This window comes from Equus quagga, chromosome 12 (genome assembly GCF_021613505.1).
Source record: "Equus quagga isolate Etosha38 chromosome 12, UCLA_HA_Equagga_1.0, whole genome shotgun sequence".
Taxonomy (NCBI): domain Eukaryota; kingdom Metazoa; phylum Chordata; class Mammalia; order Perissodactyla; family Equidae; genus Equus; species Equus quagga.
In genome coordinates this window covers 60838294-60864609 of record NC_060278.1, presented here as the reverse complement: position 1 = coordinate 60864609, position 26316 = coordinate 60838294, and the positions used below count along the sequence as shown (strand labels likewise).

Below are 26316 nucleotides of genomic sequence, written 5' to 3'. Positions count from 1 at the left end.
TCCTAATTAGCAGGCCCAAAGGGGCCCAGGTCACTCTCCGTCTGTGTGGGGCCCCAAGCCTTCCCAAACTCAGCAGTTCCACGCTGCTGGCATGATACCACTCTTTTGTGCCAAAATCAAGGGCTGATTTGGCCTCGTGGAAGCGTTGGCACTGAACCCAACTGCACTGCCTCGAGATCGCCAACTCTGGAGCGAGTCTAAGGCTCAGACTGTGGGCTCCTGAGCACCGTTCACGTCCCAGCACCAGGGCCTCCCTAACTCAAGGGGAGAACAGCAGGGGCAGAGGCAGCGCCAGCCTTGGAACCTCGCAGCACTGGCAACACACGCCCTCAGGTGTCTCCAAGATAGTAACTCTGACATCCCTCCCAACTCAGACGTGGGAGTTGAACACCAGGGACCCCTAGTGGCATGAAGTCACCATTAGCTACAAAATCCTTAGGCTTCCCTAACAGTCCTGCAGAGGAAATGCCCCAGTGAGGCTCTTTCCTGAGAATGGACATTTCCTGTCTGAGGCTGCCCACCTAGAGAAATGCTCTGAAGCTGTCAAAGGGGGCACCAGATGTGAGCTGTGGGCACCATTAGCAAAGGCCACGCTGGGCTCCCCTTCCTCCCCTGCACTGCCCATCCTGGCTCTTTCTGAACCCACAGCAGACCGAATTTCCCGTGAAGGGACCTCCCTTCAACAGGTCTCCAAGGGGCACTGCGAGCCAGGGAGCTAAGGCCACCAGGCTGTCCTAGTGGGCTCGGCCTGACCCGCCCCCTTATTTCTACTTTCCTTCCACAAGCCACGGAGGCAGAGGTGCAGAGACACTGATCCCATGCGGACCAAACTCATCTGTAAAGATTACTTTACTCTCCTAGAAAAATACACGTTGCAAATTTGAGGGCTACAACTTAACCACTTCAGAGGATTCCTGAGGGAGAATATCAGGCTGGGTGGTGATATGTGGGAGAGGCATATTAAATAGAGTTGGGTCAGGTGGACTTTTAAAAAAATCTGTTTTTCCCATTTTTTTCCCCTAAAAAAGGAAAACTGGATTGCCATCTGCCTGGCTTCTCCTGTGTGTGCGCATGTGCACAGAGGAAGAGCGTGGGGAGGGGCTGTCATGCAAGGAGGCAAGGACAGGAGGACTTCCTTTGACAGACAGGGCAGCCTTAGTGTTGTGGGTGGGAACACGGAGAGGTCACTGGAGAGGGTGACAAGGTAGCTGCTTCCTCTCGTTCCTGCAGAGAACCCAGAGCGTCTGCGGCGGAGGCAGAAAGCATCAGTACCTCTCAGTGGCCTTCCTATCTGAACACATCAGACGTCCTATGAAAGTAAACAGGTCTGTTTTAGAATATAAATAGTCATGACTCTCTGTGCTCCTGAGGTGGGGCGAGTGATCCATGAACACACATGATCCTAGGCAGTATGTTTCTGGACTGGCCAGCAGAGGACTCGAGGAAGAGAGGCAGGGCACAGCTGGGGAGCAAAGGGTGCTCGAGATGGGATATCTTCAGGGGGACTTTGAGAAATGTCCTTTGTTCCAGCATTCCTAAGTGACAGCACTGGTGAGCTTGGTCTGAATTGTCGTGTCACTCTGCAAAGGCCAAGGGCCAAGAGTCAGGAGGCCACTCCAGGTCGAGAAGAAAGTGCATCTCAAGGCCAGTAAGGGCTGCAACAGTCTGTGGCTGGGCCAGGAGGAGGAGCAAACGTGGAAAGACCCGCTCTTTAGATGCCGATGGTCTGCAGAACCCGCCTCTCGTTGTCATTCAGGTGGCCTGAGAACATGACGTAGCAGGGCTGCTGAGCGAACTGGCAGAGGAAGTCCGTGAGGTACGCCTGGAGGGGGAGAGCAGCACGCTGGAGGTTCCCGGGCCGCTCTCGGGAGTGCGGCAAGGACCACACGTGGACTAGGAAACACTGGCTGTAGACAAACGCCAGCACCCTGAGAGATGGGTTTTCCCATTTTTTTCAACCAGAGACCAAATTCCACAGGGAAACATTTTCCCTAGAATGTATCTCATATTCCGCCCGAGGACCTTCACAACACAGCATCAAAAAGCTGGATTACAACACTATAAACACGAAGGTGTGAAGTCCTGGCCCACCCCAAGCGCCTGACTACTCAGCAGGACAGGAACTCTCTGCCCCAGGAGGGCTCCCAGGATGAGCCATAGGGCTTGAGCTCTATTCCCTTTTCCGTGGTCTGAGATACTGTCACCTGTAAGACCTCGTCTCTGGACACCCTCACCTGCAGATCAATCTGATAGAGAGGATCCTTCAGGGCATCAGGGTCATCTTCCTCGTCATCCTCATAGTAATCCTCCTCTGTCAGACACAGCCAACACAGGAGGGGTCAGGACAGAGGCCCCTGATCAGCCCGGGGCTGAGGCATCGCACACGGCTGAGGGAGGGGGTGTGAAAGCCCAGGAACCTCCCTGCAGCCCCCTCTCCCCTTCTCTGGAACCCCCTTCTCGGTCCCAGTGCACAGGAAGGGCATCACCATGCTGTCCTCTTCCCAAACTACTTACCATATTTGCTTGTAGCAAGGATGTCAGACAAAAGCTGGCCAGCCAAGCCGTCCTCCTCGTCGTCCTCCTCCTCCTCCTGGTCCTCCCACATGTCGTTGGAGTCATCTAAGAGAGATGAGGAGCAGCTGGAGCATACTCACACACCTCCTCTCCCAGACCCAGACAGGCGGGAGCAGAAAGGTGCCCAGGGCTTCTGCAACACGGCCTGCGGTTCCAGAGGGCCAACCGGGCCAACCCTCCCAGCAAGTCTGACAGGAAGAACCGAGAGTGTTCTGGGGGAGAGGGAAGGTGGAGAAGCTCCTGAAAAAAACCAAACAGGAAGGGCTGAAGCAGCTTGCCTCCCACCCCAGCCTCTGCGCGATTTCACCCACTAGGCCTGAAAAGCAGCTCTTTACAGGCCCAGCAATGCTAGCCACACAGGAGACATGCGAGAAACATTAAAAAAAAAAAAAAAAAACCCCAAACCAAAAAACAGTGACTCAACAAAGGAAATCGCTAATTTGGACATCTGTAACTTGATCTGCCAGGTTCAAGGCTCCTGGGAGGAGGGACTGGTGCACCTTGACTCCACTCGGCAGGCGCGGCCTGGCGAGCGGCATTGGCCTCCATGACATTGGAGAGCTCGTTGATGATCAGCTTTAGGATCTTGACCAGCAGAGGAATGTTCGTCCAGCGCTCAGGGTCTGGGAAGGAAGGAAGCAAGGCTTCGAGTCAGACTGCTGCCGGGCTCCCTGGGGCAAGGCCCCGTCTTCCCGCAGTGCTGCTCAGCAGACAGCCCAGCACTCTCAGGCTCCCACCACCCCAGACTTGAGCCAGCTGCCAGGGCGGCCTCAAGCCAAATGACTCCACTCTGCAGGGTGTCAGAAGAGTTCAGAAGTCAGGAGAGGAGAGTGCAGGAATTACATAGGTTTTGGCCAGTAACAGCGCGGGAACCAGGTAGCCGTATGACCATAGCGCATACAACACCCCAGGGCCCGTGGCCTACAGCTGGAGCGGCAGCGCAGGTAACTCTGGGCCTGCAGTAAAGAAGGCAGCTTGGCACTCACTACCCAGACCACGGAGCCCCAGGCCAAAGGCAGCCTGGTCACAAAGACACGCTCACAGTGGGACTCAGAGCCCCAGAGGGAGCTGGAAGCTCGGGACCCTTGGTACCTGAGACGGCTTTTAGCAACAGGAACTGTATGTTCTCCCCCGTTGTTTGTCTAGAGTTTTCTGCTTCTTTCTGCCAAGCCCATCGCTAACAAGTATGTTTTAGAAACACAGATCCCAGCGCTGCCGCCCCCACCCCAGGCGGGCCTAGTCCCTGCTGGGCACCGGAGGCGGCACACCCACTTTTGGCTGACTTGGAGCGGGTGCGGATGCCCTCCTCCATGCTGTGGATCTCCTCCCCTTTCACGCGGATATCTTGCAGCCGCTTGTCATCCGCGTTGATGCCGTGCTGGAGCAGCTTACACAGGGCCACCGAGCTGGCGAGAAGAGCCAGAGGGGGTCAATCAGCACCCTGCTAGAGCTCACGCCGGGGGTGAGCAATTACACCGCAGACTGCTGGTGGAAAGTCTGTTCACAACCAATTAGGAGAGATGAAAGGCTAGCCAAGAATGGGAGTTAGTGTGCGTGAGGATGTCTAATGAGAACTGTTCCTGAAGGAAGCTGGGGTGGGCAGGCGGCACGATGGCTGTGCCCACTGAAAGGGGCAAGGGTGTGATGAGAACTGGTTGGACAAAGCCCAGAGAGAAGTCAGAGAGCCAGGCTTGGAGGGCTGGGGTGTGGAAGGGAGAACAGGCACCAGCAGTGCGGGGCTGGGTGAAGTCCGTGGCAGAGGAGGGGCTCCAGCCGGCAGAGATCAAAAAAATACGGTCTGGCTGTGTAGCCTTTTTTTGGGGAGTTTCAAGAAGGCAGCTATTCAAATACAGTCACGCGCTGCAAAACAACACTTTGGTCAGTGAGGGACTGCACACACGATGGAGGACCCACAGGATTCCTACCATACAGCCTAGGCGTGGAGCAGGCTACCCCATCTAGGTCTGTGTCAATACACTCTATGATGTTTGCACAACAACAAAATCGCTTAACGACGCATTTCTCAGAACATATCCCTGCTGTTAAACTATGCATGACCATATACAGGTGAGCAATAAAGGAAGAGGGAAACGGGAAAAGGGGCCGTTTGGTATGTCGAACAAAAATCAGTGAAGCAAGTCAGGGAAAGAGGAAACGCGCAGAGAGGCAGAGCGCTCAGAGATGACAGGTGAGGCCCACCTAACTTTGCCCTCATACTGCCCATAGAACAGGTGCTGCCGGCTTGTCCACTCGGCCATCACAAACTCCAGGGCAGGTTTGCCTGTGGGTCCTGGGAGGCTGCACAGGAACTCCAAGAGGGGTTCCAGCTGAGTGTGCACCAGATGAGCGAACACCATGATCAGAGACTAGGAGGGAACAAGAAGGACAAGTGCTTCAGAGACAAGAGATGAGGGAAGAAACGGGAAAATATGGGAGACCTCCTTGTCAATGTTTCCTGGACCAGAACAGATACATTTTACTTAACTGTTAACTTAGGACTAACACGCTGACTCCCATCTCCATCACCGGGGCGGGGGGGGGGGGGGGAAGCCCCCCCCCACTGTCCTCTTACCTGCATGACACTGAGTGTCTCTGCCTGCTGCATTTTACTGAGGACGGCACGAAGGATCTGGTCCAGGTTCTCCCCCAGCTCCCGCCCTGCCTTGGAGATTAGGGTGGAGACGAGGCGGCCCACAAAGGCTGCGGTGAACTCCGAGGTGCGGGGGTCCAGGAGCTGGCTCACCACCTGCATCACGTACCACAGCCCACTGTGGCCCTGCTCATCGTGCCACTGGGCGACCTGTTCCAGCGTCACTGACACATAGGCCCGCAAGCACTCTCCACCATTCTGGGGAGACAAGGGTGGCAAGGTTAGCAACTGGGGGCAGATGCCAGGAGGCCCTGTCTGTGTGTGCAAAGGTTATTCCCGGAGGCCTAGGCCTCCTAAGTGCTGAGCCGACAGGGCTTGTGGTGGGCTCATACCACTGCAGGCTGTCATCACAGACACGGACTACAGAGCCCCACTTTAGCTGATCACTTATCTCAAAAACGCACACTTCTCATCACAAGGGACAATGGCCAAGCAAACTGAGTTTAAACATAAAGATCTACCTCTGGTACTGAAAAACCTGTCTAAGATGTAACAATAACTGGGGGTATAACAGGTCTCTATGGGAATAAAGACAGATCTTACACAAACCACCATTTGCCCAGAGATTTCTGAAGGCCTATCACTTTGCTGATGTTATAGCAGAAGAAATATCCAGGAAGGACTCCTAGGGCTCCAAGTCCATGTGTCTGTGAGCTCGTCCACGGCTGCAGTACCCAGCCACACATGGGCAAGGTGCCCTGCATGCACACTCATTAAGATCAGAGCACACCTGGAAGGACAGCACGCTTGGCTTCTGCAGTCGGAACCCTTCCTGAGTCCTCCGGGTAAACACGTATTTGAGAGACTTGCATCTCAGGAGCATGAGACGTGCCATGTTTCTCAGCCTACTCTAGGCCCTCCCTTTTCTAGCCACCATGGCTCAGATACCTGCATGGTAGCATTGTCATCTGTGTGAAGGGTGCACTGTGCCACAGCAGGGAATGCTTGGCAGATGAGGAGCTGGGAAAGCGGAGGCTTGGTGTTCCGTACTACCGTGGTCAGGATGTCGATGGCGGTCTGAAGGAGACAAGGAAGGAGAGTCAGAATTGCCTCTGGGGTGGGGGCAGGAGTGCCCAACAACCAAGATGCTTCTTGGGTGGATACAACATTGCAACCCAGAGAAAGCTCATTAATAAAAGGCAAGTTTCTGAAAGAAAAGGAACACTCAGATAGGAGATAGCGCTCTCGGCCCCAAGACAGCTCAGTGCTTGTTAGCTATGGGGCCTATGGTGGTGGGCTGGAGAGCCAGGTGACATACGTAGTGGTGGTGTGTTATGATGGCCCTCTGCTTAATTCACTAAGGCACCTCTGGAACAAGAATGGCCATTTCTTAAAGCCTCAAGCATCACCCACTGTCCTTGTAGGCAGAGCAGCCCAGTAAAACCACCCCATGAACCTCTAATGCTACTGGTTTCCCGCCAGCGAGGTGGGGTCTGCAGGCGGCATTTGCAGTGCGCCCTCATACCCACACCCACAGCCATACCCACAGCCACATCGCTGCGAAGCTGCTTACCGCACAGAGCCCCGCGGGGATCTTGTCTGCTGGGGCCTGCATGATGCTGACTAGAGTGGGAATCAGCCTCATCTGCATTGGACCCTGACAGGCCTCGATCTGGGACAGCTCCTTGAAGATGTCCTGAGCCAGCGAGGCGACGACAGGATCTGAAGCGGACAAAGCGACATGGATCCTCCCGAGGGTCTGCATGTGCTTCTGTTGTCTGCCCTAACCTAAGTGAGCAACTTCTGCTGTGACCAGGCACCACACTCCTGGAAGCTCACGGGGCCACATGAACACCTGATGCTGCATCTCCCAGGGACACAGTGTTGCACGGTTCCATTAAGCTGGAGACTAGTCAGTAATAGTTACTCCTAAAACAAAACTTGGCTCTTTTTCTGGGGCAAATGTTTAATGCCTTTATTCTCATCAAACCTGGACTGATTATGAAACCAAAGCTTAAGAAACAAAAAAAAGCCCACTGGTATTTTGTTAAGGAGACAAGAAAGTTTCAAAAACCGCCGAAACACTAACTTTCCCCTCGGTTTCCCTGTGTTGAGGAGGAATCATACACATCTCCCCAGGGCCGGCATCAGACACGTCATGACAGACACATGATGGACAGTTGAAGGCATTTCCAGGGCAAACAGTAAAACACCCAAAAGCAGAGCCTTGTGAAGAAAGGAACTTGAGCTCAACCCTTTTTACCTACATGAGGAAAAGACCCTCTGCCCAGATGTGACACGCCAGGGGGCCGGGCACAGGGTGTGGGCGCAGCATGCTAGGACGTGTGGAAGGAGCAGTGCAGCATTGTCTGCAGCAGAAACACGGGCACCTCGTGGCCCACGAGCAGACGGGACAGAGGCCGGCGCAGCCGTCTAACATACGATGGGGAGTCTGAGAGCACAATGTGGGGCCCTCCCCAGGACACACTTTCAAGTGAAAAAGCAAATCCAATAAAATGTTTGGCATGATACGGTATTAAAATAACCAAACCTGAACTCTATGTATCCTTCTGAGCTTCAATACTGGGGTTCCCTCTTTAAAAACAAATATCCTCAATATTTTTTCTGAAAATAACATATTAGTAATACACACTCACTACAGAAAAACTTAAAATGCAGATAAGCACCAAAGGAAAGAAAACAGCTATAATTCCACCACCTAAAGATAACCACTCCTAACATTTTGATGTATTTTCTGTGTTATTTTTTCTACATACGTATCTCTACATAATTCTTTTTCTAAAACAAAACCCAAAACTTGGGATTATATTCTATGCATTTTTGCGGAGAACTGTTCACTTATTATAATGAGAGCACTTTCTCATGGCTTTAAATACTCTTTTGAGGCTTAGCTCTTTAATGGCCGCACAGCATTCCATTTTAGGGATGTAACTAATTTCACTAATCTTTTTGATCTCCAATTTTCTGTCACTATGAAACACGTGATGCAGCCCGTGTTCCTAAGCCTCTGAGGCATCTCCTTCACCGTCGCCTTTTCTGATTGTAGCTCTAGGCCTCTTCTTTCAGGAAGTTTTTGATTCAGCTGCTCCCTCTCCTGCTTTATCGTCCAAGCTCTGAATCCTCTATCATTTGTTGGCCCTGTATCATCTTTTCCCCCAGTTCTTATGAGAAACTAAGAAGTAGAGGAATAGGTACCCCACTTTTTGTGTCTGCGGCACAGCTCCACTCTAACTGGAAGCCACGTTCTTTGCTTATGATGCTTAAAACCATCAGACCTACGGAACCGTGCAGCTAACCTCCCCAGACGCCAGCTCTCCTTTGGTGCCCCCCGTCGACACCTCCTCCCCGGGCGTACCGTTACTGTACTTCAGGAAGATGGCGATGGTGAAGGGGCAGATTTTGCTTTCCATGCTTGCGGTGAACTCTGGGTCGACTGTGCAAACGATGCACAGGGTCTCCATCACCAGGTTGAGGACCTCGGAGCTGAACTGGGCTGCCAGGTGGATGAGGCCGTCCAGGATGCTGGGGAGGAAGGGCTGGAGCACGTGGGTGCTCTCCGAGACTTTCAGCTGGTCACAGTAACTGCAGTGAGGGAGAAGCAGGGATGGTTCAGAGCAGCTCCCTCAAGTCGGGTTTTCCAGCCAGTGTCACATGTGACACCACTCATATGTGTAGCTTGAGGAAGCTACTCCCAGAGTTAGTTTTTACACCCTTCTGTGGCGTATCTTATAAACATCAGCACTACCATATCTACGCTTCTAATTAATTTCTGCTTTGGTCTTTGCTATTTCCTTTAAAATTTCCTCCATTCCTCTCCCCATCTGTTTTGAAGCAAATCCCAGTCACATCATCATATCCCAATTATTAAGCTTAATTTCAGTCAAACGCTTTACCATACCTCAGATACTGTTTCAGTCCCGCTCCTCAGATTCTGACACATAGTCTGTTGTTTTCCAAATAGTTACAGTGTTTCCAACATCTTTTCCAACAGAACTGTTATTTAGGAGGAGACTATTTTCAACCTCCATGGAATAAAAATTTTGTACTTTTTGGAGTTTTTTTTGTATCCTAAAATGAGATCAATTTATATAAACATTCTATGCACACTTATAAAACGGGTGGATTATTTGTAGGGTTTAAAGTTTTCCATACATGGGTCTACCTTATTTGACTCTTATTCAGTCAGTACTTACTAGGTGCTGCTTACTATGTCCAATGGGATGCAATGTTAAAAATACATCATCAAAGTCTTTGTTTATCTTCAGAAGGGCAATGCTAAGTTAAAAGTCAATAAAAACACTGTTTCTGTATGTTAAAAGAACCTACTACAGAAACAAAGCCCTCAGCAGGTGCTCCAGAAATGATTTCTTACTTTTTTAAGTGTCTTACAACTGTATTATTTGTGTCAGCTGCTGAGTTCAAAGGTCCATAATGACCAGTAAAAGTGAGGGCTCTGATCTCAGATTTGTCCACAGACTTTGTTTCCGGTCCACAACACCCTGATTGTCAGTGTCACCTTGCTCTGGTCTAGCGTCTCCTGCACAGCTGCTCTGGGTGAGGGTCAGCTCTCGGCGTCTTAGACTGGGTCTCCCCTTGGCCTCTCCCTCCTGGCACTCAGTGGTGTCCCACCTCCCCCCTGCTTCTCCACCCAAAGGATGCACAGTCACGGTACCCCTCCAACGAACTGGAAACTACAGTCTTGCAGATCACAGACCGCACATCCGGTCAGATTATATGGGATCTTGTAGGTCAAGCAAAGGGAGCTCGGACTTTGCTCTGGAAGCCGCTGTATCACAAACTTTTTTACAAATGACTTCTAACAGCTAATTTCTTGTTTACCCTACCCCAAAGTCTTCAAGGAAAACTGACACCCCAGGAAGATGGTACATATTTATTCTGTGGCTTCATACCACCTGCATACCACGACTTCCTTCTAGGTTATCTGTATCTCAGAGTTTGAAGAGCACAACTGAAGCCATGAAGGTTTGAATTACGGGAGCAAAAATATCAGTTTCCTATTTTAGAAAGGTCAGTTTGACAGCCAAAATAGACTGCAGTAGTGTGAGGCTAGAGGCAGAGAGACGCATTAGGACGCGACTGCAGTAACTCAGGCAGAGGAAGGTGGGAACACAAGCTCGGGGAGCAGCAGCGGGAGGGAGGAAGAGACGAGACTGAGGAACCAGGATCCAAGGGCAGAGATCTGGGATGCCCGCTTTTATTCAAACAGAAAGTATACATCTCTATCTTTAGGTACAAGACCTAAAGGTATGAGACATCACTTGTGCTAACGGGGAACACAAGTAGGGCGGCCTGGAGGCGGTACCCTGTGAGCTCAGCAGTGGATGTGTTGCTTTGCAGGTACTGTAAGATATCCATGCTGGTATAGATAGTAAGCACAGACACATTAATTTGGAGCTCAGTAGAAATTACATAAACATGACTTGAGAAATGTGACATGAATACACATTTGCTGATCAGTATGTTGCTTCAGAAAAGTTTGAGGCAGTTTGCAATGATACACAAACTATGAGATGGAGGAGTAAATTCAAACTGGGCAGAAGAGGAAAGAGAGGCAAAGGTGGCGTGAGGGCCACTGAAAGGCTGCTGGTGATGCTAGAAAGAGAGCCACGATGCGGCAGCCAGGAGCCAGGGTGTCAGCGGCTGGAGAGAACAGCTAAGGCCCCCTCACAGGCAGTCCCTAGCCGGGAGCCACGGCCGGCGTCAAGGGATCCAGTCTGACACACTCTGCAGAACTGTGTGAGTGTCCACTTCTTTGGTGTGCATATTCATAGCTTTCATTACCTTTCCACAGAATCCGCTATACCTTTCAAGAAACCACTGCCCACGTCATCAGAGACTTGAACATTATTTAAAAAAAAGTTTTCTTCACATTTTTCCTGATTATAAAAGTAATATAAACTTATTGTAAAAAAACTTTTTCTCAGCGTTATTGAGGTGAAATCGACACTTACATTGTAAGATGTTTCAAGTGTATGTTGTGGTGATTTGATATATGTACACATTGTGAAAAGACTCCCCCCATCTATCACCTCACATACTTCTTCCTTTCTTTTTTGGTGAGAATATTTAAGTTCTACTCTCAGAAAACTTCAATGACACAAGTGTTATCAACCATAGTCGGTCTGTTTTACACTGGATCCTCAGACCCCATTCATCTTACAGATGAGAGTGTGCACCATTTTACCAACCTCTCCCCATGCCCCCCGCCCCAAAACCAACACTCTACTCTTTTTCAAGGAGTTTGACTTTTTTAAAAATTCCACATTTAAGTGGTACCATATAGTATGTGTCTTTCCCTGTCTGGCTTATTTCACTTAGCATAATACCCAACAGCTCCATCTATGTTGTCATAAATGGCCGGATTTAATTATTCCTCATGGCTGAATAATATTTCACTGTACACACACACCACATCTTGATCCATTCATCCACTGGCAGACACTTAGGTTGTGTCCAGGCCTTGGCTGTTGTGAGCAGTGCTGCAATGAACTTGGGCACGCAGGCATCTCTCTGAGGTCCTGTGATCATTTCCTTTGGATCTACACCCAGGAGTGGGATTGCTGGGGGGCACAGTAGTTCTATTTTAATTGTGTGAAGAACTTCAACACTGTTTTCCATAGTGGTTGCATCAATTTACATTCCCACCAACAGTGCACAAGGGTTCCCTTTTCTCCACACCCTTGCCAACACTTGTTCTCTCTTATCTTTTTGATAACAACCATTCCATCAGGTGTGAAGTAGTATCTCCTTGTGGTTTTGATTTGCATATTTCCCTGATGATTAGAGATGTTGAGTACCCTTTCATGTACCTGTTGGCCATCTGTTTGTCTTCTCTGGAAAACTGTCTATTCAGGTCTTCTGCCTATTTTTTAATTGGATTGTTCATTTTATTTGCTATTGAGTTGTATGAGTTCTTTATATATTTAGGATATTAACCCCTTACTAGATAGGTGATTTGCAAATATTTTCTCACATTCCATAGGTTGTCCTTTCATTTTGCTGATGATTTTGCTGTGAAGCTTTTTAGTTCAACTTGTTCATTTTTCGTTTTTGTTGCCTTTGCTTTAGATGTCAGATCCAAAAAATCATTGCCAAGACCGACGTCAAGGAGCTTACCGCCTATGTTTTCTTCTAGGAGTTTCATGGTTTCAGGTCTTACATTCAAGCCTTTACTCCACTCTGAGTTGACTTTAGTGTATGGTTTAAGATAAGGGTCCAGGTTCATTCTTTTGTATGTGGCTGTCCAGTTTTCTCAACACCATTTCAGGAGAGACTATCCTTTCCCTATTGTATATTCTTGGCTCCTTCGTCATAAATTAACTGACCATACATGCATGGGTTTATTTCTGGGCTCTCTATTCTATTACGTTGATCTGTGTGTCTGTTTTTATGCCAATACCATACTGTTTTGGTTACTACAGCTTTGTAATATAGTTTGAAATCAGGAAGTGTGATGCCTCCAGCTTTGTTCTTCTTTCTCAAGATTGCTTTGGCTATTTGGGGTCTTCTGTGGTTCTATACAAATTTTAGGATTGTTTTTTCTATTTCTGTGAAAAATGCCACTGAAATTTTGCTGCACTGAATCTGTACATTGCTTTGGGTAATACAGACATTTTAAGTATTAATTCTTCCAATCCATGAGCACAGAATATCTTTCCACTTATTTGTGTCTTCAATTTTTCCTCTCAATGTCTTACAGCTTTCAGTGTATAGATCTTTCACCTGTGTGATTAAATTTATTCCTAGATATTTTGTTTTTGATGCAATTGCAAAAACTAGTAGTTTTCCTAATTTTTCTTTCTGGTAGTTCATTATTAGTGTATAATAATACAACTGATTTTTACATATTTTTAATCCTTTACTAAACTCATTTAATAGTTCTAACAGTTTTTTTGGGGGGGTCTTTAGGATTTTCTATACACGAGATCACATCATCTGCAAACAGAGACAATTTTACTCCTTCCTTTCCGATTTGATGCCTTTTCTTTCTTTTCTTTCCTAATTACTACGGCAGGGACTTCCAGTACTATGCTGAATTAAAGTGGCGAGAGTGGGCACTCTTGTCTTGTTCCCGATCTTAGAGGAAAAGCTTTCAGCTTTTCACTGTTGAGTATAATGTTACTTGTGGGCTTGTCACATATGGCCTTTATTGTGTTGAGGCATGTTCCTTCTATGCCCACGTTGTGAGAGTTTGTATCATGAATAGATGTTCAATTTTGTCAAATGCTCTTTCTGCATCTATTGACACAATCATATGACTCTCATCTTTCACTGTATTAATGTGGTGTATCACATTTATTGGCTTATGCACGTTGAACCATCCTTGCATCCCAGGGATGAATCCCACTTGCTTGTGGTATGTGATCTTTTCAATGTGCTGTTGAATTTGGTTTGCTAGCATTTTGTTGAAAATTTTTGCATCTATATTCATCAGGGAAATTAGCCTGTAGTTTTCTTTTCTTTTCTTGTACTGTCCTTGTCTGGCTTTGGTATCAGGGAAATGCTGGCCTTGTAAAATGCATTTGGAAGTGTTCCCACCTCAACTTTTGGGAAGTGTTTGAGAAGGAATCATATTAATTCTTCTTTAAATGTTTGGTAGAATTCCCCAGTGAGACCATCTGGTCCTGGGCTTTTCTTTTATGGGGGTTTTTGATTACTAATTCAATCTCCTTACTAGTAGTTAGTCTGTTTAGATTTTCTCTTTCTTCATGATTCAGTCTTGGTAGGTTATGTGTTTCTAGGAATTTATCCATGTCTTCTAGGTTATCCAACTTGCTGGTATATAATTGTTCATAGCAGTCTCTTATAATCCTCTGTATTTCTGTTGTACCAGTTGTAAATGTCCCCTCTTTCCTTTCTGATTTTATATGTGAGTCACTCTTTTCTTCTTAGTTTAGCTAAAGTTGGTCAATTTTGTTTATCTTTTCAAGAAAACAGCTCTTAGTTTCATTGCTCTTTTGCATTGTTTTTCTGGACTCTGTTTCATTTATTTCTGCTCTGATCTTTGTTATTTCCTTCCTTTTGCTAACTTTGGGCTTAGTTCGTTCTTCTTTTTATAGTTCCTTGACTTGGAAAGTTAGGTTGTTTATTCGAGATCTTTCTTTTTCTTAATGTAGGTGTCTAGCTCTACAAACTTCCCTGTTAGGAACACTTCCGCTGCATTCCAAAAGTTGTGGTATGTTGTGTCTCCACTTTCAATTGTTTCAAGATATTTTTTGATTCCTCTTTTGGCGTCTGCTCTCACTCCCTGGATGCTTAAGGGTGTGACGTTTAATTCCCACATATTTGTGAATTTCCAGTTTTCCTCCTACAATTGATTTCTAGTTTCATCCCATTGTGGTTGGAAAAGATACTTGGTATGATTTCAATCTTCTCAAAATTCACTAAGACTTGTCTTGTGACCTAATGCATGATCTATCTGGAGAATGTCATCTGTACACGAGAAGAGTGGACTCTGCTGCTGTTGGATGACACACTCTGTACATGTCTGCTGGGTCCATTTGGTCGAGAGCATGGTTCAAGTCCCACGCTTTCTTGCTGATTTCCTGTTTGGATGATCTGCCTATCGTTAAAAGTGGGGTACTGAAGTCCCCTACTATTATTGTATGGTTGTCTATTTCTCCCTTCAAATCTGGTAGAACAGTCACGCCTCACTCAATGACAGGGACATGCTCTGAGAAACACATCATTAGGTCATCTCATCATTGTGTGAACATCACACAATGTTCTCAAAGGGAACAAAACGTATCTCTCTAACATGAGGATTATTTTTGGCTGATTATTATTATTTTTTTTCAGGAAGATTAGCCCTGAGCTAACATCTACCACCAATCCTCCTCTTTTTGCTGAGGACGACTGGTCCTGAGCTAACACCCGTGCCCATCTTCCTCTACTTTTTTTTTATTTGTGGGATGCCTGCCACAGCACGGCTTGACAAGCACTGCGTAGGTCCACACCAGGGATCCGAACAGGCAAACCCTGGGCCGCCAAACTGGAGCGTGTGAACTTAACTGCTGCATCACCAGGCTGGCCCCAGGCTGATTATTTCTAAGAAACAAAAGACTCAGAAAGTTTTCCTTGTTACTTTCCCTTAACAGTCTAAAAGAATTCAGATAAAAAAAATCTGTCTTTGGGGCCGGCCCCGTGGTGGAGTGGTTAAGCTCGCACGCTCCGATGCAGGCGGCCCAGGGTTTCGCTGGTTTGAATCCTGGGCACGGACATGGCACTGCTCATTAAGCCATGCTGAGGCAGCGTCCCACATGCCACAACTGGAAGGACCCACAACGAAAATATTCAACTATGTACCGGGGGCTTTGGGAGAAAAAGGAAAAATAAAATCTTAAAAAAATAAAAAGAAATCTATCTTAGGAAACGAGCTATCACCTTAACGTGACTAAGGCGGTGGACAGGGAGGAACTCAGAAAAGCCTGTTTGTTGGGCTCCCCTCTACATTCTTCTGATTCTGTGTGGTCAAACACTTGTTTTCCAAACATTTTCTCCTTTTCACCTACTTGTGACTTGCGTTCCTTCCCTTTGAAGTCCAACTCTCCCTACTCCCAACATCGTCTTTTGTCTTTAGCTGAGGATGGTATTCAAGGCAATTGTTTCCGCCATTTGGGTAAGTTATTCAGTTTTCCTGGGTTTCTCCCCTGTACACATGTTACTAAACTTTTGTTTTTCTCCTGTTACCTTGTCTCATGTCAATTTAATTCTTAGACCAGCCAGAAGAGCGTCCATAGAAGGGGAGAGGAGAATTCCTTCCTCCTCCACGGCACTTACATGAACCTAGATGGCCTAGCCTACGACACACCAGGCTATACGGTACTAAGCTTATGAGACCCACCATCACATATGTGGTCTGTCACTGACTGAAATGTCAGTATGCAGCATACGACTGTATTTGCTCAACAGATTTAGGTGCTCCAATGTCAGGTGCATATGTATTTATAATTGCTATATCCCCTTGATGAATTGATCCCTTCATCATTATATGATGACCTTCTTTGTCTCTTGATATAGCTTTTGACTTAAAGTCTATTTTGTCTGATCTAAGTACAGTTTACTCAGCTCTCTTTGGGTTTCCACGTGCACGGAGCATCTTTTTCCGTCCCTGCACTCTGATGCTGTGTGTGTCCTTAAAGCTGTGTGTCCTACTATCTTGTAGGTAGTATATATTTGGGTCTTTTAAAAAATCCATTCAGTGACTCTTTTGATTAGAAAATTCAATCCATTTACATTTAAAGTCATTTTTGATAGGTGAGAACTTACTAATGTCACTTATTGTTTTCTGGCTCTTTCGTAGTTTCGTTTTCTTTTCTTCCTTTCTTGCTGTCTTCCTTTGTGAACTGATGATTTTCTGTGGCGGAATGCTTTGAATCTCTTTATCTTTTGTGTGTAGATTTTTGCTTTGTGGTTACCAGGAGGCTTACATAAAACATCTTATTGGTGCAACAATGTGTTTCACACTGATAACTTCAACTGCAGACAAAAACTGCCCTTTTATTCCCCCTCTTTTACGTTCTTAATATCACAGTTTAACTATTTTTAAATTATGTATTCATTAACAAATTATTTAGCTATTTTTTTTCTAGATTGGCCCTGAGCTAACATCTGTTGCCAATTTTTCTCTTTTTTCTCCCAAAGCCCCAGTACATAGCTGTATATCCTAGTTGTAGGTCCTTCTAGATCCTTTATGTGGGGTGCCGCCACATGACTTGACGAGCAGCGTGTAGGTCTGTGGGCAGGATCCGATCCAACGAACCCTGGGCCGCCAAAGCGGAGCATGTGAACTTAACCACTCCACCACAAGGCTGGTCCCTAGCTGGTTGTTTTAATCCTTTCATCCTCTAGAGTCTATAACTGTGCTAAGTGGCTACCACGCCAACATATTACAGTACTAGAGTACCTAACTTGACTGTATACTTACCTTTACCAGTGTTTACTGTTTTCACGTTACTAACCGGGGTCGTTTTATTTCAGCTGAAGAACTCCTTTCAGCATTCCTTGTAAGGCAGATCTAGTGGTGAAGAACTCCCCCAGCTTTGGGAAAGTCTTCATCTTGCCTTCATTTCTGAAGGACCACTTTTGCCAGGTAAAGGATTCTTGGTTGGCAGTCTTTTCTTTCAGCACTTTGAACACATCATCCCACCCTCTCCTGGTCTGCAAAGTTTCTGCTGAGAAATCTGCTAATAGCCTTAAGGGGTTCCCTTGTGTGAGGGAATTTTTTTGTCTTACTGTATTTAAAATTCTTTCTTTGTCTTTGATTTTAGATAGGTTTATTATAACGTGTCTTGGAGAAGACCACTTTGGATGGAAATTGTGGGGTGACATATTAGCTCCATGACCTGGATGTCCAATCTCACTCCCGATTTAGGAAGTTCTCAGACATTACTTCTTTAATCAGGCTTTCTCCCCTTCTCCCTCTCTTCTCCTATGGGACTCCAATAATTCAGATTGTTTCTCCAAATGGTATCCCATAGTTCATGTAGGTTTTCTTCCTTCTATATTCTTTGCCCTGCTCTGACTGGATAATTTCAAAGGTCCGATCTTCTAATGCACAGATTCTTTCCTTTGCTCGAGCCATTCCGCTGTAGAAGCTCTCCAATGCATTTTTCATTTCATTCATTGTATTCTTCAGCTCCAGAATTTCTGCTTGATTCTTTTTTATGATTTCTATCTTTGTTGAAATTCTTATTTGGTTTGTGTACTGTTTTCCTGAATTCACTGAACTGCCTTTCTGTGTCTTCTTTTGGCTCACTGAGCTTCCTTAACACAGCTTTTCGAATTCGTCATCAGATAAATCATAAATCTCTGTCTTTGGGGTTGGTTACTGGAGGACTGCTGTGCTCCTCTGGTGGTGTCACGTGTCCTCAATTGTTCACATTCCTTGAAGTCCTGCGTTGCTGCCTTCACATCTGAAGCAGCAGTCACCTCCTCCACTCTTTATTGACTGACCTCTTCAAAGGGCGCCATTATTGGATTTTTTGCTCCAATTCTCCATTGGACCCCTGGACTTCCATGGGTGACTGTCTAAATCAGTGTTCTCTAGGGGCTCCTGGACCACAGCTAAGACAGCTGTGAGCCAGTTCATGGGTCACTTCTGGATCCGAGCTGGGACCAAGATCTATATTCCTGTTATCCAACAGAAAGGTGGGTAAGATCTTCCTGGGTCCCTTGGCATATGGTGCTGGTAGCAGAACCCAAGCCACATGGGGATGCAGTCAAGTCCTCAGGGGTGTGGAGCCGTGTCTGGGGCTTTAGCCAGGACCATGACTGGTGAGTCAGCCACTGGGGTGCAGGCCTGTCTTCTCGAAACGGCTTTCCTTGTTCTTGAACTGCACCAGGGTTTCACAATTTCCTACCTGGGTCTCACAGCTCCCACAAAGGCACTTTCGTCTGTGGATGGATGTGAAATTGTTGTTGTTGAGGGAGGGATATGAGTGAGGGATGTCTTGCTGACATCACTCCTCCTCAATGCTTCCTAAAGACATACATAATAACGCATAACATCTCAATCTCTGCCTCAAAGGGTAAGAAGACACAGGCAGGTAGAAGATGAATTTTATTTTTAGGATTTTAGGTAGTTTTAAAGATTTAATTGAAACTCTTAAGTTTGGACTTTAAAACACTCCTTAAAACAACAGTGCTCCCTCTGGTCTCAGTGGGAATATAAATAAATGACCAGATGAGCCACTAGCACACCAGCTGTGAAAAACAAAGCTAAAATTGGGAAAAAGTAAGCAGTGTTTCTAGGCTGCATTATCCCAAATTTGGTTTCTAATACAGAGACAATCAATCAACAAAATGACCTGGGCTCTAATCCTGCTTCTGTAATTTACCACTGTGCAACCCTATGCAAGTTATTTCTCTCTCAGGGCCTCAGATTTTTTGCCTTTGTTAGAAAGGGAGTGGATCCAGATGACTCGAGAGCTGGAGTGAATTTAAAGGGAACACGATGTCTCTGGGACTCACAGAAGCCATGTTCCTGGTATGGGTTTTTCCCTGTCTTTCCAACATTCATTCTGCAGGAGGTCTTCATCAGAAACTCCATGCAGCACAACCCACTGGACAACCGCTGTGGGGCTTCCACTCCGAGTAACCTTCTCTTAGAGAGTTCTTATCGCCCTCAGTGGCATACTCACCCCCAGATGGCTCTCACGGCAGAAATGCGAACTGACGGGGGCTGTGTCTCATGAAGACCACTAACTGTTGCCTGTAGGAACTGCTGGATCAATTCAGGGGACATAGCAACAGTGAACCGACTGGCAGCCCAAAGTGCCCGGCCCAAGAGGAACGGAGACACTGGGAGAGAGAGCAAGCAATTAAGGGCTGGCAATAAAAGTCCCTGTTCCCTGTCTTTGCCCTTCCCCTTTCCCACCGCCATTCCTCCACCTGCCACAATAACTGGACACTATGCAACATATACAACTTAACAGAGAACAGGCCTGATCTTATGAGAGCAAAGTGAACCTGTTACCTATGGTACAGAATCATTTTCCCAATTTCACTTCCCACTATGTGCAGAGTAAACCTTGAATATTCTTAGACTAAAAAGCCCTACCACCCCCAGCTCTCATTATCCCTTACCTCCACGACGCGTTAGTCCCCTAAATGTCTCTCCACTGCCATTTTTCCCTACTCTTGGACAACTACTGAAACATTATAAATCACAGCTCTGTCCATCTTTTATTTAAAATCTGTCAATGAAGCTGACAGTCTACCAAATAAAGACCCCCTTAGTCAGCATGGCATCAAGGCCCCTTGGGACCAGCGGCTCTACCGTTACCTGCGATTTCCCTTTGTGCCTCCTAGGCTCAGCGCACATCCCTCCCCAGCACCTCATGCCTTACTTTGCCATCTCTCTGCTTTGTTTATAAGCCAACTAATTCACCTCTCCTTGTACTACCCAACTGATCCCCGGGGCTGAAGTGACCCTAACTGTCTCTGTGCCACTGTAACCCTACGTCTCAGGCTTTCTTACACGTTACATATCTTGTTTGCTATTCCAGTCATCGTGTAGGGGTTACTACGCCCTGACGACTATAAGCTGCTTGAGGACAGAGACCATACTTACTCAGCTTGTCGTCAGCCTTAACTTAGTTACTTGTACAATGAACATTCAGTTGATGGAAACTCTTGAGCAGAACCTAACAAACTATGTCAGTCAAACAATTACATACTAATTAATATAATGCAGAGCAGCGGTTCTCAAAGTGTGGTCCAAGGACTCCTCTGGGATTCCCAAAAGTTACAACTATTTTCATAGTAATACCAAGACAAAATCTGTCTTTTTCAGTCTCATTCTTTCTTGAGCTTATGGTGGAGTTTTCCAGAGGTTACATGTTACACACCACCATGACTCTGGCCCTGCGAGGGGCCAGATGTACTGTGCCCTCTTTCCCTACGTTGTGGCCACTGATTTCCACAACAAGAGAGCAGCAGCCCTGGAGGAACCGCTGGATCTACTCAGGGGACATAGCAACAAGCTATGCAGGCAGACATTTCCTCCATGTCTCAGTTTTAATTTTTTTTTTTTGAGTGTCTTTTTTTTTTTAAAGGTTGGCACCTGAGCTAACATCTGCTGCCAATCTTTTTTCTTTTCCTTCTTCTTCTTCTTCTCCCCAAAGCCCCCCAGTACATAGTTGTGTAATCTAGTTGCAGGTCCTTCTAGTTGCGGCATGTGGGACTCCACCTCAGCATGGCCTGACGGGCTGTGCCATGTCCGCGCCCAGGATCTGAACCAGCGAAACCCTGGGTCACTGAAGAAAAGTGTACAAACTTAACCACTTGGCCACAGGGCGGTCCCTCTGTTTTAATTTCTAATGTTAAATATTGTGAGATAAAACTCATGGAAAAACTATTTGGAGTCACTGAAAATGTAAATGTGTAAAGAGATCCCGAGACCAAAAAGTTTGAGAATGGCTGGTGTAGAAAAGCTTTTAGCTATAGGCAGGATAAAAAATGCTATGTATTAAACGTTTTTTCTAGTCTCAATTCTAAATATTCTCAAATCTCGAATTTTTAAAGATTCTTTGTCAGGGCAAACCCTACAAAAAATATGCTGGTAAGTTTGAGAAATTCCAACACTTTCATTTAACACATAATTATGGAATGTCTATTACATGCAAGGCATTGTGGGATACAAAGATGTATTAGACTCGATCTCTATTCTCAAAGACTTGACATTCTAGTAGGAGAAAGAAAGATTGATCAACTATAATACAATGTAGCTAGCATATGGTCATACAGTTATGTGCAGAGTGAAAAAGGATTTTCCCAATGCATCTGAGCTCTGCATGCTTAACGTTTTAATTCTGTAATTCAGAGAACGAAAATGATGGCGTGAGATAGCCTGTAACAGATTACCCATTGAGAGTCAGAATAGAATGTTTTCGAAGGGTTAAGCTGTCAAAGGGCTATCCGATGAAGGAGAGGCAGGTGAAAGGATTGAGGACGGAGCACACAATGCCAAACGTCCCTGAGTTAAGCACTGAGAGACGAGGCAAACACAGCACTTTGTAACGGGGTCTGGCTCTCAGGGTGAGAACAAGGCAGGGTGCGGGCGGAAGCAATGCAGCAGCAGATGCCACCCAGAGAGACGACAGTGACTCTGAGCTGCTGTTCTGCACCGCTGGAGAGATCAGTCTAACGCAGTGAAGGCTCCTTTTTTTTTTTTATTTGAGGAAGATTAGCCCTGAGCTAACTACTGCCAATCCTCCTCTCTTTGCTGAGGAAGACTGGCCCTGAGCTAACATCCATGCTCTTCTTCCTCTACTTTATAAGCGGGATGCCTACCACAGCATGGCGTGCCAAGTGGTGCCATGTCCGCACCCGGGATCCGAACCAGCGAACCCTGGGACCCTGAGAAGCAGAACGTGCACACTTAACCGCTGCGCCACGGAGCCGGCCCCTAAAGGCTCCTTTTTCTAAGGCAAGCAGCTAACATGGGCATGAATGGAACATTTTAATTATCTGGATACTGGCCAAGAATAAAGTTTGAGAAAAATGACGGGAAGCAAACAGGAAGAATGAGCATGACACAACTGCCTGAGGGTATTCTGGACTCAATAAGGCAGAGCTCTCAAGGTACAGCAACCAGATTTGCATTCTGTTCAAATGCCACAAACAGCCAATGAACAGGAGTGCTGATTTGGGAGGAAATTTGAACAGCACGGAAGAATTATGAAGGAGGCAATATTAGCCTCTTAGTTGGTGAAGCCTGAGCCAAGGGTTCCGGGCTGTTTTAGAGATTCAGACGAGTTCCAGCTCTAGGGTGGAAAGAAGAATTTCCACCCATAGAACACAGGAATACCTGGCTTACCTACCTAAGAGAACAATATAGCTGAGGTGATGACAGGTCTAAAGATCTTCCAGAAGTCTGGCACTGTGCTGACACATACCTGAGAGGTTGAGGTCTGCAAGGATGACGTTGGTCAGGAATCCATGCATGTCAAAATGGATCCTGCCACTCTTCACACTGTCGGTGATGATGGACTTCACCGAGCCTAGGGCAAGCATGCACGCCTCGTGGATCTTCCACCTGTGAAACGGAGGCCACAGTCGGGTAAAACAAACTACACCGCCAAAAAGATAAATATTGGAGGGAAGAAGATTCAGCAAAGGGCATTCCAGCACAATCTGACCCAAAAGGACCATTTATCTGCCCTTTCAATCTAAACTTATAGCTAAAAATAGTGAAATTTAATAACAGATTTTTCTAATTAAAAACAAAGTCCTTCCTTTCAAGGCTTTTAAAAAAGGGATAAAAACAAAAGCACCATAACCAATTATTTTAAGGTTGTGAAGAACTTTCTAAAACAGATAATTGAAAGCACGGGTCTGCCTGCCTCAGACCTGATGCCCAGAACACGCCCAAGTCAAGCACCTGCCGCTCACTCCTACCAGTGCTCAGTGCCGCTGCTTCTGTTTTGCTCAGCTTCCTGTAAATGCCGAGTGGCCGCGGCAGCCAGGGCTGCTGCGCTCTCGTTCTGGAAATCAGTGGCCACAGCCTAGGAAGAGAGGGGAGGGGCTGATAAATCTGTTTGCACAACTCAATCCCATTTTAACGGCAAATTGCAAATTGAATTGCAAACTCTTTCACATATATTTCCTAAGCACTGACTGGGTATATTAAAAATACGACTCCTATTAGAGTTCAGGGTCTCTAATGAAATTAAGCAGCATCTGTATTTCTGCAGTGCCCACTCCTTATAAAGCTAACAAAATGTACAGCTCCCTTTGGCTCTATTTGGCCGAGTCTAAGTGAGCAATGATAGATTCAGCTTTGGATGACAATAGACCAGATATTCATTCCCTGGGAGCCTGTGGAAAAAAAACACTAATCTCCTAATTGAAACTTATTGTGAGCTTTCACAGGTGCCCTAGAAATACTAGAGGACAACGAGGATATTCACCAACACTGAGAACAAACCTCCCACCCAACAGGCAGCAAGTGGCATAGAACTTTCCTTCACAGAATGTCACAGAGCTCTCCTGTCAGACAGCTCCATGCTCCACCCAGAGCCAAAGAGAACAGGAGCAGATACCTGGGTGTTTACTTCTCAGCAATCTAATTTTTTTAAGTTTGTCCACCACTGGTTTGTGCTACAGATTCTTGCTGAAGAGTGGATTAACTGAAATGTTCCTGCTTCGACCACCCTTACTCATCAGAACACTTTATCCTCTGCACGTTTTCACATCTACAACTTTTACATTTAATATTTACACGTAAATTAGAACCAGGAGCGATGACTTTGGAATTCCTGAGTTTCAAAACCTTCATTTGAGATGCTCTCTTGTTATCCCCCAAAAGGTCGGAGATAAAGTCACCCAACAACACTGCTCAGCTTGGGTGAGATGTCTAGAAAGGAGAGGGAGACCTCAGGTGACTGATGAGGGTTATTCGGCGGGAAGGTAAGGGAAGCCTCTTACCAGCACGAGGTCTTGAGCTGCAATCCTAACGGTGTAGGAGAAAGTGTCGTCATCTTCATCTTCCACAAACTGCTGGGGGTTGGCCGTCCATACTTTAATCTGAAAGGAAGACAAAGTTAGGGCTCTGTGTTCATATGTTCTTTTTTTTCATCAATAGACACAAAACTTCAACTTTCTGTTTTTATCTTGAACAGAACTCTTGCCTCAGACGTCCTTTCTTTTGGATGTATAGAAGCAAACGCGTCACCAAAGCAAGCAGCAGAGGCTACTGCTCTCTAGCAGACACTGTCTTAGAATTTGGCCGATTACTAGCTCTCTGCTACTGCCAATCAACTGTTCTTCCTTGACAGATCAATTTTCTGAATATATTAGGTCTGATGGGCTAGTTGATATGGAAATTATGTCCATTCCTGCGCTGTTTCTATAAGAGAGGCATTGTCTTGTTTTCTAATGCTCTTTTCTGGTCTAATGATCCACCGACTAGGCTAATGATCTGATCTCCACATTTGACTATTGATAAAGAAGGAACAGGTTTCTTCTGGACATCAGGGTCTTTGGTTAGTGGCCCCATGAAGGTAAAAGGGCAAGCATTCGGAAAGCCCAATTACCTAACAGAGGAGTGGGCAAAAGCCCAACACCCAGGGACGTGGCAACGAAATGACATCACAGCTTTCCTAGAGCTTCCGATCACGTTACTCTAGTGTCTGTTTTTAGAAATAAACTGTCCACTCGACCTAGATCTCACTTTCAAGTTGCCCTCTCCAAAGACGAGCTGGTAACTGTCTCCCAAATATCATTTACCTGCTCCTCAGTGATTTGCATGTATAGGATAATATAGTAAATCAACTCAGGCAAGGCTTTCTTAACAGTGCTTTTGAATTTGCTATTTTCTAGCAGAGCATGGACAAATTCAAAAATGCTGAAGATGAGATTTTCAAAGCCCAGGACTTCACCTACAGGAAATACACAAGAGAAGATTTTAATGACATGGAAGCATGTATGCTAGAAATGAATTATATTATCTTTATAAATTCATGAGTATTTTAAGTACTTGCTAATTATTATTCCCAAGGCAATGGAAGAGGGGGCTGAGGAGTCAGAGAAAGGAACTTTGAGGATACTAAATACTCTTCATTTTTCAAGTAAGAGAAGCAGAAACACTGAATACATTTTCCAGTATGACTGTTTTTGATCTGCAATACTTAAAAATATTAAAACAGAAATGAAAGTACCATCATCTGGGACTCCGAAATTAAAATACACAAAATGCTAGAAGCAGCCTGGATTAGAAGGCCTTTAAGGTATCTCTTCCAACTCAGAAATTTTATGATTTTATGAGATTTACGCAGATTAAAGATTTTCAATTTCTCATTTCCCCACATCCAAAATGCTGAAAGGAAACTCAATTAGAAACTCACTTCAGAGAGTGAAGCCTCTAAGTTACTGCTTTTTTCTGTCTCTCGCTTGTCTTTTCCTAGATCCCTTTTCTCTCTAGGTGGTGTCTGTTACGATCAGATAAACTACATACCATCGGAATCCACAGGATCTTCCACTTCCTCCGTGTAATTTACTTCTGTCCTCACGTAAGTATGATGAAGAGTAAAGAAACAGAATTTGGAGTCTGCTTTATAGACATTCTAAAGGGAATGTTACACATTCCTACACTGAGAGTAGATACTTAAAAATCTCATTTAAAAACTGGGACCACATGAATGCAAGACCCAGGGCTAGATTGCCCACTCAGGTGGCAGCAGGTCCCTTGAGCTTTCTGGAAAGGATATAAAGCTGCACTCTCAGTGAGGGTGTTCCACACGATCGGCAGGATCTGCTGCATGGAGGACACCATGTGCTTGGGGAAGTTTTTCACCAGGGCTGTCACTGCCTGAGACGTTAAAGAGAAAAAGACCCAAGAGGTGCAAGGAATACAGGAGAAAAGCCAATGATTTCCGACCACCCGCTCGAACTCCACGTGTCTCAACGGGAGCACGCGTTTACCTTGAGGACTTCCATCTTGAAGCCGCTGTCGGACGTGGGGCCATCGGGTGTCTGGAGGGCCTGCACAAAGGCCTCCGTGAACTGCTGCACCACAGGGAAGATCAGCACTTTGGCTGCACCCTGAAAACAGAGCCCGGTCAGCACAGGACACACCGCTCCTCAGCGGCTGCACCGTGCACATCCCA

At 46.1% G+C, this 26316-nt stretch overlaps 1 protein-coding gene across 1 annotated transcript in view; it reads right to left on the bottom strand.

The window, feature by feature from the left end:
* Window positions 1–831: 831 nt before the first annotated feature.
* The window catches only part of IPO9 (importin 9), a 45491-nt gene continuing 20006 nt past the window's right edge, over window positions 832–26316 (bottom strand). Inside the window, exons 7-24 of the mRNA XM_046678455.1 lie at window positions 26132–26251; window positions 25918–26018; window positions 25665–25723; window positions 24938–25089; window positions 24137–24235; window positions 23108–23214; window positions 22606–22745; window positions 19348–19507; window positions 8541–8767; window positions 6738–6886; window positions 6113–6241; window positions 5147–5422; window positions 4774–4940; window positions 3847–3980; window positions 3075–3197; window positions 2515–2619; window positions 2235–2311; window positions 832–1822 (exon numbers count right to left, since the gene is read on the bottom strand). Coding sequence (XP_046534411.1) covers window positions 1712–1822; window positions 2235–2311; window positions 2515–2619; window positions 3075–3197; window positions 3847–3980; window positions 4774–4940; window positions 5147–5422; window positions 6113–6241; window positions 6738–6886; window positions 8541–8767; window positions 19348–19507; window positions 22606–22745; window positions 23108–23214; window positions 24137–24235; window positions 24938–25089; window positions 25665–25723; window positions 25918–26018; window positions 26132–26251 — 2436 coding nt within the window. The 3' untranslated portion in view covers window positions 832–1711. The remainder of the gene's footprint in view (window positions 1823–2234; window positions 2312–2514; window positions 2620–3074; window positions 3198–3846; window positions 3981–4773; window positions 4941–5146; window positions 5423–6112; window positions 6242–6737; window positions 6887–8540; window positions 8768–19347; window positions 19508–22605; window positions 22746–23107; window positions 23215–24136; window positions 24236–24937; window positions 25090–25664; window positions 25724–25917; window positions 26019–26131; window positions 26252–26316) is intronic.